This window comes from Rhagoletis pomonella, unplaced genomic scaffold (genome assembly GCF_013731165.1).
Source record: "Rhagoletis pomonella isolate Grant_MI unplaced genomic scaffold, Rhpom_1.0 Rhpom_scaffold_00009, whole genome shotgun sequence".
NCBI lineage: Eukaryota > Metazoa > Arthropoda > Insecta > Diptera > Tephritidae > Rhagoletis > Rhagoletis pomonella.
The window spans coordinates 831,329-846,285 of NW_023458563.1; the positions used below are offsets into that span (position 1 = coordinate 831,329).

General features: G+C 37.1%; 1 protein-coding gene across 1 annotated transcript in view; it reads right to left on the reverse strand.

Moving 5' to 3' along the window:
* Positions 1–545: 545 nt before the first annotated feature.
* Positions 546–14,957, reverse strand: part of LOC118745536 — a gene marked incomplete at its 3' end in the record, with an annotated part of 62,531 nt that continues 48,119 nt past the window's right edge. Inside the window, 1 exon segment of the mRNA XM_036478982.1 lies at positions 546–870. Coding sequence (XP_036334875.1) covers positions 546–870 — 325 coding nt within the window.

The following is a 14,957-nucleotide window of genomic DNA, read 5'->3' on the forward strand; positions in this document are numbered from 1 at the left end:
GGTTTGGGAGAAATTAATGGAGTGGTTATTAAGATATATATATATATGTATATATATAAGTGGTTATAAGATATATATATATTAAGATAGTAATCATAACTGGGCGTGGCTGCGCCCACTTTCCAAAAATTTATAACATTCTTATTTTTCGTAAAAAAATTATTGTAAATTTCAATTTTGAGTGAAAGAGCTCCAGAAAACTACCGTTATATGGGAGGTAGGCGTGGTTATTGTACGCTTTTGGCCATTCTCAATACCACCCGTCCTATGCCGAAAAGAAGTACACATACCAAGTTTCGTTGGGATATCGCAACTTTTACTAGAGTTATCGGGAGCACAGACGGACGGACGGACGGACAGACAGTCACCGCTTAATCGATCTCTTTTTTTCATTCTGATCATTTATGAATAAATTTGTCTATATCTATCTCTATTCGATTAATGTATGTCGCTTCAAAATTCAATAATTATTCTAGTTTCTACTTGTAGTAGTAACATATTAAATAAAAATGTTTAATAAATAAAAATTGATTTAAAATACCTACTTTTGGACTTTAAAAAGTGCTTTAGATAGTCATCATATTCATAGCTAACAATAGCTGCTGCGCAATTTTCCAAATTGAATTCCTCAAATATTTCGTCGATGGACGTGAACTTGTTGTATTCAACAGTGCAGTACAACTGATTTAAAAGATTGTATTCTGGTGCGTCCGTAGTATAGTTGAAATAAATGGACAAAAAATGCTTATTTTCAACGTTCTTCCAAATTTCAAAGCCCAAGGAAAAGGGTTTAACTTGTGAGCGCATTTTTATTTGGCTTGCCAGTGTGGTCAGTTTATCGCTATGTAATTCGCGAATAAGTGCCTCAATCTGTAAATAGAATCAAAAATATATTGTTATTTTGTGGTATGTATTGTTCAATAACAAGGGTTATATATATATAACTTAATCAGCTTACCACTTATATATATATATATATAGGGTATGTGGTAAGCTGATTAAGTTAAGTGATATTTTGACCACTTTTGGCTATTTTTCTTTTGTTTATTTAATGTTTATAATTGTTTTATAAAAGCCTAGCCCATTACATAACCAGCACCACACAAATCCACATTTAAAACTTCGTACAAAATTATAAAAATTACAGCCAAAAATTTAAAACTTTTTATTCAGAATTTTAAGAAAAATTTTGGAGGATGGTTCCGTGGGCAGAAGTCCAGGAAGATGGGAAAAACTTTTGACTACCTGAGAGCGGCCAGATATGAATCTTGTGCGTACGGTTCAAATCGCAGCTCACAACATCCGGATATTTATATCCACGTATCCTCTGGGTAGCGACGAAACACCCGTTTGGGAGCGAGCTAAAGTGGGAAGGCGTAAAACTTCGCGTGCGCTGGGTTTAGGTCCCGCCCCGTTAAAACCCCGCCCAATGGAAAACAACAAACAGCGTCGAATGAGACCCCCTTATTCTGATGATTACCACGGCAAACGTATTAAGGACTATGATTTGAGGATTTTCAACTGGAATATCACCTGGAATGCCTCTGCCCGGCTGGTTGATGTCATCGGGAAGACTATGGCTGACATCACCGTCATCCAAGAAATGCGATGGACGGAGCAAGGCAAGGTAAGCGTGGAGCCTTGCGACCAGTGTTGCCGTTTTAGCCCTTTGGTGGCTAGATTTAGCTACCATATATTTTTTTTGGCCACATAAATTTAAAATTGCCCCTAGCCCTTTTTTTAGCCCTTTTTAGAATTTATTCATACTTGGCATGAAAAAGTTGTATATGCTTAATTTGGTTTTTTTTTGCATTTATGTAAGAGATGAATTTTTAAACTAAGAAAGACTGATATATATACATATATGTATTGTATGCTCCTTATGCTTTTATCCATACATACTGTAAATGTGTTGGGGCTGTTAACTTTTCTGTTAACGATTTAACTATAGTTTAAAATAGATAAGTTCACGGCCCTTAATATGCTAAATTTGTTAAACGACCCATCAAGTCGATTGACCGTGTATGTTCTTGTGGTGTGATTGTACCAGCATACTGGTGTCGTGAGTGGTGAAATTAGCTAAATTTTCTAAGTAAAAAGTATTTTGGCGGATATTTCTTGCACTATATGAGTCAAAGCCGTGTTTGTGGAAGATAACGTTCACGATATTGCAGTTGTGAATTACAAAGAAAACAATGCTTAACAAAATGCTAGAATAATTATGAAATTTCGCCTCTAATCATTTCGATCCTTCCTCGACCTCATTTTTAAAGAAATAAATATTGTACCATCATGCTTACGGTGACCATCCGTCCTTTATTTTGGCAAAAATTATAAAGGACAGGGGGTTAAAATAAAGGACTGTCCTTTAAAATAAAGGACGGATGGTCACCGTAAGCATGATGGTACAATATTTATTTCTTTAAAAATGAGGTCGAGGAAAGATCGAAATGATTAGAGGCGAAATTTCATAATTATTCTAGCATTTTGTTAAGCATTGTTTTCTTTGTAAGGGTCTGGTACGATAAGTCGAAATTTAAAATGTCGAAAAAAAAAATTTCGAAACAAAAAATGTCGAAATAATGTAATGAATGACGTGTGAAATTCGCGACCAAGAATGTCGAAAAAAAAAATTCGAAAAAAAAAATGTCGAAACAAAAAATGTCGAAATAATGTAATGAATGACGTGTGAAATTCGCGCGAATTTCACACGTCTTTCATTACATTATTTCGACAGGTTAATTAAATAAAATTATGTATTGCATATGTATGTACATACTTATGTAGATATTGCTGTTCTGAATTCTATTCTCTAAAACCGCCTTGGTACCTGTAAACCTATCCACAACAAATCTTTTAGCTCCTATAAATGCGAGTAACTAGAATGCTCTTATTCTCTCTTCTCTTTTATTGTTTAGCTCAAGGCGAATTCGAAGAAAGCAATAACTTAATATACGTGAATTTTGTTTTCAGGCTATCGCTATTACCTTGTACGCTTTTCTTTGGTTTAGCTCAATGATATAACGGTAACTCTCTTAAAATCAACCAAAATTCACGATGTTGATATTGGGATTCTTGCAATTCCATTATTAGTCAGTGTCAATTGTAACTATAAGCACAACTTGGAGTCCGAGAATGTCTGCGGAAATTGTTACTTCAAATAAAGGAAAAAATAAACTGGTTCTTGGTGGTTTTATTTATCCCTTGGAAAAACAATATAAAAATATGTTTTATTGGAAGTGCGAAAAAAAAACTAAATTACAGTGCAAAGCTAGAGTGGTTACAGTGATTTACCATAATGAACACCAAGTAAAAAAAACTTCTTTTGAACACTGTCATGATCCACTTGAATATGAGCATGAAATATATAAAACAAATGCCAATCTAAAACTTCGTGCAGAAAAAACTAATGAAAAACCATCACAAATAATTAACTCCGCAGTTGTGCAGTGTAACCGTGAGTGTAGAACGTACGTACCAAAACCTAGAAATTGTTTGCAAAAGATTAAAAGAGTGAGAAATAATATGTTAAAAGAGCCTAAGAGTTTACATGAAATAACTGTTCCAGAACATCTTCAAACCGTGGAAGGCGAAAATTTTTTGTTATCTGATAAAAGTTTTGAAAACGAAAAGATTTTAATCTTTGGAAGTGTAGCGAACTTAAAAATTTTAGAAAAATCAAGTGTCTGGCTTATGGACGGTACATTTAAAATAGTACCGACAATAATGCGCCAACTTTTCACTATCCATGCATTTATAAATGAACAATTTGTCCCTGTCATTTATTGTATAATGAGCAGCAAGACAAAAAACTGTTATAATGAAGTATTTTATGAAATCTTTCAAATTGCCTGTGCCCATAATGTGAGTCTTAATCCTGGTGTTATTATTAGTGATTTCGAAAAAGCTATAATATCGGTAACAAAATCATACTTTCCCGATGTGGTGAATAAAGGTTGCTTCTTCCATTTTGGACAGATATTGTGGCGAAAGATTCAAAATCAGAAGCTTGCCTCGAAATACGGCAAAAACGAAAACTTTTCTATACAGTTAAGAATGCTTAAATGTTTAGCTTTTTTGAACTCTGAAGAAATATTGGATTATTATAATGAACTTAAACCGCACATGGATAGTGATTGCTCAGAAATTTTAAAATGGTTTGAAAAAAACTATCTGATTGGAACTTCCAGAAAACGGAAGTCGTCTGAAGTCGACTCATCAGTTAATTTAATTTATCCACCATCGTTTTGGAAAATATCTGACCAAATGGGTACCAATGTTCCAACCACCCAGAATTCAGTGGAAGCATGGCACCGAAGAATGCAAATAATAATTGACAAGTCTCACGTGGGAGTGTATAAATTAATAAGTTATTTAAATGACGAATATATCGATTGTTAAAAATAAAATGAATTTAAATAATTCTGAAGGCGCCACTAAACCTAAATCAGCTTACCAAAAGAGAAGGAATAATATTCAAAATATCCTTAGTAAAAAAACCGAGTACTCTAAAATGGAGGTATTAAAAAATTTAGCGTATTCCACTTCCCTATGTTAACGTTTCTATTGATTTTTGTTAATTACATTTATACATCCTTATAAGTATGTATATATGGTGACGTGTCTTTAAAATATGTATGTATGTATAAGCAATAGTTTTTCATCTGTATGAATAATTATGTATAAATAAACTGAAAAATTACTGAAATATAAATGCTAATTTGAAAATAATAAAACTCATAATTTAATTTCAAGTCCCACTGTTTTACTTAAGATATGACAATTTCGACCTTTTTCGATCTTTTTTATCTTTTCGACATTTTTTTTCGACCAAATATGTCTTCGGTGTAATCAGGCTTTTAATTTTTCGACATTTTAGGTTTCGACATTTTTTTTTTCGACATATCGTATGGATCCCTAAAGGACGCCATTTGTCCTTTATTTCTTAAACTGTCCTTTAAATTAGCTTTGGATTTTGCAGAGGTAAATTTTTAAACATAGAATATGAAAAAATAAAAATGTCCATAATAAAACAGAATGAAAACCTTCGTCAGTTTGCTTCGCACCCCACTTAAGGGTCACGAATCCTTGATAATACTGATAAGGGGTAATTTATGTAATTGAAAAAAAATTAAAAAAAAAGAAAAATTAATATACTTTGAGTAAAATTATGGTAAAAAATTGTGGCAGCAAAGGATGGCGAAGTCCTTGATAAGGATTTGGTTTCATTTTTCGGAACCGGTTAAAATCCGGTTACAGCGCCTTTCGAGAAGAGGAACTTGTACAATTTAATAATATAATTAACTGGCAAATATTTGATCTATATTACCATCATACAAGTTGTAAGTTTGTATTCCAAAATCATTGGGAAAAATGTCATTTATTTTACGTTCGTTAATATGGTCACCGTAATCATGCTGGTAAGTTATATGCTTCGAGCCTGATGGCACAATCACTTGCTGGAACCAGCAAGCTGGTGTCGTATATTTCCCCTTTTATACAAAAAGGTTTTTGGTTGGATAAAATATTAGCTTTTTTCCAGAGTTCATTGTTTTTATATACCATTACTTATTGAAAATGTTTAGGTGTATACTTATATATGCATATGTAAATAAAAAATTTTAGCTACCATTTTTAGCCACAACGACTTTTTTTAGCTCTTTTTTAGCCCCTTTTTAAAGGAATTTAGCTACCACTAAAAATTATGCGCGGCAACACTGCTTGCGACGTCTACTACAGTTGCCACATAAAGGAGCGCAAATTCGGTGTTGGATTTGTGATGGGGGAGAGACTCCGTCGCCGAGTACTGGCGTTAACCCCAGTGGACCAACGTCTAGCCACAATCCGCATCAAAGCGAGATTCTTCAACATCTCGCTCATCTGCGCCCATGTTCCGACGGAATAGGAATAGGTTAGGCGTCAAATCATGCTTGGCGATTTCAAAGCCATTGGGTAGCCAAGGAAGGGATCATTGGCGGCACTGTCGGATAATTCAGCCTCCACGACGAAACGTTCGAAAATAAACTGAGGCGGATCGACTTCGCCGGGGCCCGAAACATGGTAATATGTAGTACTAGGTTCCAGCATAAAAAGATCCATCGAGCTACATGGATGTCTCCAGATTGAAAAACGAGAAAGCAAATCGACCATGTTGTGATAGACAGAAGGCATGCTTCCAGTGTTTTAGACGTACGTACACTCCGAGGGCCAAACATAGACCCGGACCACTATTTTGTTGCACCCAAGATACGCACCTGCCTCTGTATACCCAACAATGCAAGGAAAGCTTACCGTCGAAAAGCTGCAATCCCAACAGACGGCCAACTTATTCGCCACTCGACTCTCACACCTGCTCTCTGAGAGCACTCTTCAACAGTGTTGCCGTTTTGATGCATATACTTCAAAAGTGATACGTGCTCGTGCATATTTTCTGAAGATACTTTATTTTTTCGCTCATTTAGGGAGATACTTTAATTTTTAGCGTAGTACAAATTTTGATACATGTTAAAGAGAAAATATTTATGTATGTATGCAGTGGCAGCTTTTAAAATTTGGTCGAAGATACTGAAGCGTTTTGGGGTCAAATAAGCTTAAAGAAAAATGCTTTAAGTGAACTTTGTATAAAGAGCTGACTTCATTAATTTTAATTTCTTTACTTGCCTCATAAATAGCTCTCCAGCTGCAGAGCGTATATTTTCAGATTTAAAATTGATCCAATAAGAAAAGAAAAATAGAATTTCATTACAAACTGTTGAGAATATAATGGGGCGTATTCATAGTAAAAATACTTTCCAACGAGTTAACGTGGAATCACATAATTTAATAATTAAGGTAAATGATCGACAGCTCATAGTTTTAAGTATGTACATAGATTTGAATTGAGGTTTCTATAAACTCTATACATAATATTTTTGTTCCTCTCTATACAAGATTAAAAACAATAATCTCTTTTTTGATAGATTGTCACAGTATGTAAAATATTTTTCTTCATGTACATACATAGCGTCGTTTAAAGTACAAAACCGCGTATCGTCATTCTGCAAAACCGCGAAACTGATTGCTGCCAAATATTGGGTTTGCCCACATAAGCTCAGGCTCAATCCTTATCCATTCGTCCTGAAATATACTAGCCAGAAATGCGATTGCTTTAAAAAAACAGAACCGTTTTGAAATGAGTGTTTTTACTCTCTAGAAAATAATTAGAAAATAATTTATGCAACCTCACATACGCGGTTTTGCATTATCTTGATACGCGGTTTTGCATTTTGTTGATACGCGGTATGAATTCGAATTACATGATTTTTCGGTTATTGACAATAATAAAAAGCAAAGGTATGGAACCAAATAGCGTTTTCTTAAGTTTTTTCTAACTTGATACGTTGATACCAGACAACAGCATGAGTTTACTCACTTCCATCTAAACAGTATGAACTTATTGCTGTGAACTCTATAAGGTATGTGAGAAACACCGTACAAACAGTGAGATTCATAGTTAGTTTTGAAATCAACGTTTAGCTGCACTGTACTCATTTGATTTCAAATATGGCATTGATATATTCTTTCCAAATCAAGTCAAGCGATTGAAAAACTCTGTTATGAAAAGCAAGTCGAGCAATCGAGAATACGACAATTTTGAAAAAAAAAATGGATATTGATAAAGTATTTTTTTAAATATATGTATTAGTTTTTTAGTTTAAATATATTAGCTTTACTAAATTATTTAGTTATGCACCTGACGTACATTTATATAACTAGTCTACAAAAGAAATGCAATGTTAGCTCAGAAGACATCGGCTTTATAAGGGACTTGAAAAATAAGTTGCTTTATCATTTAAAAACAGTTGCTGTTGACAACTAACAGATTTGCACAAAATTGTGCTTTTTTATACCCGCCAGCAAAAGAGCTCAAGAACTTTACCGAATCTGAGCAAAGGTACACAAAAGAGAAATGTTTACAAATTATGAGAACGTTAACTGAGAATTCTGACAGTACAACGGAACCACAAATTGCGGATACACCTTTGTTACCTTCAGACAACTTTGAGCTGTTTTCAGGTCTTCTTAAACAACCTACCTTTGTAAGCACAACTGATAAAGCTACTGCAGAGCTGCGGCGATATGAAAATATTGAGGTATATTTTCATACGGACTTCGATATAATTAATTGGTGGGAGGTACACAAACGCGAAATGCCGCTGCTGCATAAACTCAGTCGTAGAGTAATAGCCACTCCTTCAACTAGCGCATCGTCAGAAAGAGTTTTTTCTTCTGCTGGAAATGTTATTTCTGACAAATATGCCACCTTTTGTCAAATGATGATGCCCTTAATCACTTAATCACTCAACCGACAATGTTTTTTCAATGCTATCGCACGTTATGCTTAGAAATAAATGAGTGCGAGTGTGTGCAGATGTGAAAAGAAAGCGAGTGACTTAAAATGTAATTTGAGTGTATCCATGCAGCTCTCTGGTTGATACTTAAATAAACATTCTGTGATTTATTTGATCCATTTTTTGTTTCTTTTACGATACATTTTTTCATGACGTCGCGGCAATACTGCTCTTCCCAAAACCAACACACGCGTGCAGTGGAACCACACTTGCCGCTCATTAAGTACCGCCACAGAAGAAATAGTCGGATTTCAGCGAGTCCGAAAGAACAACTGGTACGATGAGGAGTGTAAAGAAACTGCAGAGAAAAAAGATGCCGCCTACAGGGCCACTCTGCTATCGGGCGCAATGCGAGCCATGTGGGTATCAGAGAGTCAGGCGATTTACGGAAGGTTCCAAGACCAGGGCGAACTCTTGTAAGAACAACAATGGCGACCTAGAGACGGATGTTCAGAACGTACTCAAATTATGGAGGGAACACTTCTCCGCCCTATTGAATGGCAACATCACCGAAAGTAGCGGAGAAGACGAACCCGAGCCCCCAGTCGATGACGATGGTACGAATAGAGATCACGCGGCTGAAAAACAACAAAGCTGCTGAAGTTGACGGCCTGCCAGCCGAGCTATTCAAGTACGGCGCCGAGGAGCTGATAAGGTGCATGCATAATGTCACCAACCGTACTTCTTTCGGAAGTACAGTACTTCTTTTTTCGCTCTTGTACTTCGTACTTCGAAGGACAGTCAAATAAACTTCTTTGCGATATTTTGTTACATCAGGAGGGAGATTCTGTAACCAGTTAGCGGCAATTTTCGGATCGCTATCGCGCTTTTTGACGCATGATATAAATGGTTTTGCGTCAGAAAGTGCGATAGCGATTCGAAAATTGTCGCTAACTGGTTACAGAATCTCCCTCCTGATGTAACAAAATATCGCAAAGAAGTTTTATCCAAGTCCTGTACTTCCCCGATTTTCTGGACGATCGTCACATGGCCTGGGCTATACAAGTTGCCAGGGACCTATGGCATCATACTTGCGCAGCGGCAAAGTGCTCTGAAGGTGTCGTGCAATCGGATGGATCCTATTTATGCGAACTGCGTGAGGACCGGGTACATCCCTAAGGCTTGGAGGGAAGTAAGTGTTGCGTTGATCCCGAAGGCCGGAAAAGTCTCTCAAGTTTCCCCTAGGGATTTAAGGTCTATCAGTCTCTTCGTTTTTATTAAAAACGCCAAAGAGACTGATAGACCTGTACATAAGAAACGCGATTCCTCGTGACTGTCTTTCAAGAGCTCAATATGCTTATTATAAGACAACGTCTGTGAATACCGCCGTGCACATATTGGTAAAGTGGTCAGAGGAAGCCTTCACGCATGAAGATTATGCAGGAGAGGCCTTCTTCAATATCGAGGGGGCCTTCAACAATGTCACTCCAGAGACAATAGTCAAGTATATTCATAATATGATCGCCTATATAGATGATGTGGAACTTTTGGTTAAGGGACGATTTCAATACACCCTTCTTGATCTAGCTTAAGGTTGCCTGAACCAGGTAACTAAGTGGGCGATCAACGGCGGCTGTCGGAGAAGCCTAACATTGAGGAAAGGGTAGGAAAGATATCGGTTGCCTTGTACTGCTGTAGGGGAGCTATCGGTATTAGGTGGGGTCTCTCGCCCAAACTGATTTATTAACTCTAGGAAACCAGACTTAAGCCTATATTGTTTCAAGGAGCTTTTGTCTGGTGCAACTCACTAGAGAAGGCTACACTTGTAAAACAGGAATTAGCGGAGCATTAGGATCCACACCTACACTGGCACTTAACATATATGCAGTGCGCGTAATTTACTTAGACTCATCCCAACCTTACATTGAAACATCAAATTTTATCAAAAGTAACTTCACCAAACTGGTAAATATGAATGCAGTAGTTAAAAAAAGTAAATACAGTTAATTATTTTTTTTTATTATGGTTCTCAATACAATAGAAAAAAATACCAAACATAATTGGAGGTGCGAAATGTACTTAGACGCACAGCTAAAAATATGATAAATGGGGATTTTAAAGAGGTAAAATTCTTATTTTAGTATTTAGTTTTACTTCCATTTAGCCGTACGACCTCAAAAATTCTATTTGGAAGCGAGTTTATTAATTTTTTAACGCATCCAATAGGGATGCGTCAGGCAGTAAGCTAAATACGACAAAGAGTATGTAAAATGTGTTTTTACATAACGAGAAGTACGACATCGTATGTGACGATTCGACCCTGTACTTCTTTGAGCTATGAAATAGTTAGTCACATTATGCATGCATCAACTCTTATGCTGAATATGGTCATATGAACACATGTCCGAAGACTGGAATTTAATTGTTCTCTGCCCAATCCACAAGAAAGGCGACCCCGCCATACACGCCAACTACCGCGGGATCGGCTTCAGCTCTGATCGAGTTTATTGTATGAAAGACTGAAGCCCAACGTCAACGAACTGATTGGTTGTTATCAGTGTTCTGAATTTGCGTAGGTTGCGGTTTTATCGGTGGTCAGGAAAGGATTTTGGTGCTGTCCCGCCCGCAAATTTTTACTGACCTTCCCGATACCGCCCATCCCGGCCATTTTGAAAACCTTGGGTCCCGCGCCCATCTCTAGTAAGTACATCTGAAAAATATACATACATACTCGTAAGTGCTGTAAACATTATTCGCTTGTAATGATCAAATCGCAAAGCAAACGTTTGCGAATCATTCCTGTGAATTTTGACTCACCCAACTAGAGTTTTCTTTGTTTGGGTTTCAATTGTGTTTTGCTCTCTGTAATGATAGAAATGAAGCAAAACCATACGATTCATTTCGTTTATTTTCGAACTCTGATATTAGATATCAATTACGGCTTTCACATACATACATATGGGTCACCACTTGGCTTTGCATTCCCGATTATTCCGATTTTTTTTATGTTTTTTTTCAGCCATTTTCGAGATATCGATTTTAAGCAAAAAAACCGTTCCTGTTTTTAAATGCCTATAGCGATTACGGAAAGTTATAAGTCGCGGCGTAGTACATCCGATTGCAATTACATGGGCGTAGCCAGGTAGGGCAGGGGGCCCGAGCCCCTCCCCCCTGACTTCCAATTTTTTCCTATATATTCAAAAATAGTACCAGGAAATGTTAGCTTAACAGCATAATATAATAGCATATTAGGGACTGCTTATGTATCTATTTTAAATTATAGTTAAACCATCAGTTAAACTTAACCACAGAAAAATTAAACAGAATTTACACTCTGAAGCCCAAACATCAACTTGGACCAATTTTTGTTGCAGCCAAGATACGCAACCGACTCTCTGCAGCAAGAAATGTGCGCCCAACAATTCAAAGCAAGCTCAATGTCGAGAAGCTGCGATCACAACAGACGGCCAATTGATTCGCCACTCGACTCTCACACCTGATGTGAGAGAGCACTCTTAAACAAACTGACATACGCGAGCAGTGAACTACATTTCCCACACATTACTGGTACGATGAGTAGTGTCAAGAAGCTGTTGAGAAAAAAGGTGCCACCTACAGTGCCAGGCTGCGATCGGGCGCAACGCGAATGTGGAACCGTTATAGGGAATTGAAGAGGGACCCAGAAGATAAATTAGGTAGGCCTTCTTAAGAAAAGCGATTCTAAGAGGCCTACCCAAGAAAAAAGTGCTTCCTTGCATGTCTTCTAGAAGGGCTTGTCCATTTACAATTTACGCGAATGCATTACAAATGAGTTTCAATAAACATTTTAAGTTGCAATAACACATATGTGATATAAACCTTAAGCAAATACTTCAAAGATGTATGATTTGTATAAATTAAAGAAGCAACTTTAAAAGAACTCCTTCTGAAGTATGTCCTATAAAGCCCTTTTGGAAGGCCCTCCATGGGTAGCGAAAAAGAAGTCCTTCAATTTGTGCAACTCCATACAAAAATTAAAGGAGAAAGGAATGTAGAGTGGAAGGCCTTTTGACTCTCATGAAGGCCTTTCGGAAGGGCTTTTAACTTCTGAAATTATCTACTGGGGAAGCTAGACGTATTTGAGGCAATAAGAAGAGAGACGAAGAACTTGAAATGCTGGCCGACACGAAAAACGGCAGACATTTTTATCAGAGAGTTAGGCGACTTACGGAAGGTCTCAAGACTCCTGAAAGAATAACCATGGCAACCTAGTGACCGATGTCCACAACGTACTTAAATTATGGGGGGAACACTTTTTGATCCTATTGAATGGACTGGAATGATGGACAACGCCACGATGTCTTAATTTCGTATTCCCGCGAAACTATTACGGCTGTGTAAAATGACGTCGAGCAATACCACCAGCTCCGTCAGAATTGGGAAACGAGGTTTCAGACAAGATGACTCCCTTTCGTGTGATATCTTTAATATGATGTTGAAGAAGATAATAAGAGCCGCAGAACTGAACCGCTCAGGCACAATACTTTACAAGAGCGTGCAACAAGGTAAACACGAGGGCTACGTCGTGTGAGGGTCTGGAGATGAACGAGGACAAAACGAAGTATTTCCTGTCATGTCACCAATAGTCAGAGCATAAGCGTCTTGGCACCCGCCTTAGTGTTGATAGTTACAAGTTTGATAAAGTAAACGACTTCGTTTATTTAAGCATCTGCATTAATAACAATAATAACGTCAGCAGAAAATCACTCTTTCCAACAAGTGCTACTTTGCACTGAGTAGGCAATTGAGGAGTAAAGTCCTCTCGTCGTACAAAAATCACACTATATAAGTCACTCAACATGCCTGTGCTGGTTTATGGCGCGGATGCATGGACAATGAAAACATCTGAAGAGGCGGCTCTTGGAGTTTTCAAGAAAAAGATTATGCGAAAGATGTATAGGCCTTTACGCGTTGGCGGCGGCAAGTACCGCAAACGATTGAACGTGAACTGTACGAGCTTTACAACAACATGGACATAGTGCAGCGAATCAAAATACAACGGCTACGCTGACTTGGTTAGGTCGTACGAATGAACACAAACGCTCCAGCTCTCAAAGTATCCAACGCTTGTCTTGATGGTGGTAACAGAGAAAGAGGAAATCACTTACTGCGATGGGAGGACCAAGTGGAGAAGGACTTGGCTTTAATTGGAATTTCCAAACGGCCAAAATCGCTTAGGCGACAATAGCGCCAAGTAAGAAGAAGAAGAGAGAAAAAATGGACCAGACCAATCAGAAATATATGTCTTGTCTGGCGAAAGATACAGATCGTTATTTTTATGTAACTTGCAGACGTAAGCTTTCACAAACTGGACATATATGGGAACATTGTACTTTTAAAACAAAACCACTTGTGTAAATCCTCTTTGGGTACTTAACTGAAACACATTTTTTTAGTTTTTCCAGAATACTGGTAAGTCAAAGAAGGGCAAAAAATTCAAAATTTGTGTGAGTGTCATGCATTAACAAAGAAAGTTGTAGGTATTGAGGTTAAATTGTTTTGAAGTTGCACTTATAAAGGTTAAAATGTTTTGCTTTAAAGACTTGCATTAATCAAGGAATTGCACATATTGAGGTTTGCGGTGACCGTGTACGCACTGTAAATATTTTTGATCGGTTAAACAGAAATTAAGTTAGGAACAATTATAAGGATCAACCTATGAAAAACGCAGGGCATTAAAAATTCTAAGTATGCATATTTTTTGCGCTTCTTTAGCAGTCACACAGTGTTATTATCCCGACGAAATTCTTGACGGTAGTACCGGGAGGGGGGACGTTAAATGACGGTAGGAGGTTTAGTTTGGGTTAAAGTCTCACCCTGACGGGGTTAGGCTTTCCATGCTTCCTCCTCGTAAAATAAACATGTGCAGTTAAAAGTTCATTATTATAATGGACGAATAGTTTTGTATCAACATTTGTGAACTTCTATTTATGTGTACACTAAACAGCTGCACAAGCACTGCACAAATGGCTTGCAAGCCATCAGCTCTCATTTCAATCACTTCACACGCATAACAAATCAACTGCTACACTGACGAAAGGTTTTGTCATACGAACGAATGCTGCACGACAGGCAAAAGAACAACAGAACAAAACTGAAGTAGAACCAAACTGAAGTAGAACAAAAATGCGCGCACTTAGTGTAGCGGTGGCAGCTAATCAACGAAATTTATGCGAATTCTTGCTTTGTATGAGTGCATACCCATATGTAGATAAGTACATGTGTGACCGCACACTTCCTATGCTGAAGTGTTTTACAAAAACAAAAGTTCAGAAGTGCTTATGGCCTGCTTACCTAAACGAAGTGTGATATGTTTCCTTTTTTTGGCTTCTTTTTTGGCTTAACATCTGAGAGTTTGCCTGCTCTTACATACATATTTATGTATTTACATAAAAAATTACAAAGTTCCAAAATATGCGGTTTTATTAATTACGTGTATATAATTATAATAAAAACAATCCACTTTTTATTTAATTAAAAAAAAACAAGGCACATATTCGTTTACATATGTATGTATGCACACCCCGCGGCAAAAATACACCAAAAATCAACGGTATATTGTACACTGCAGGCATGAACTTTATTGTA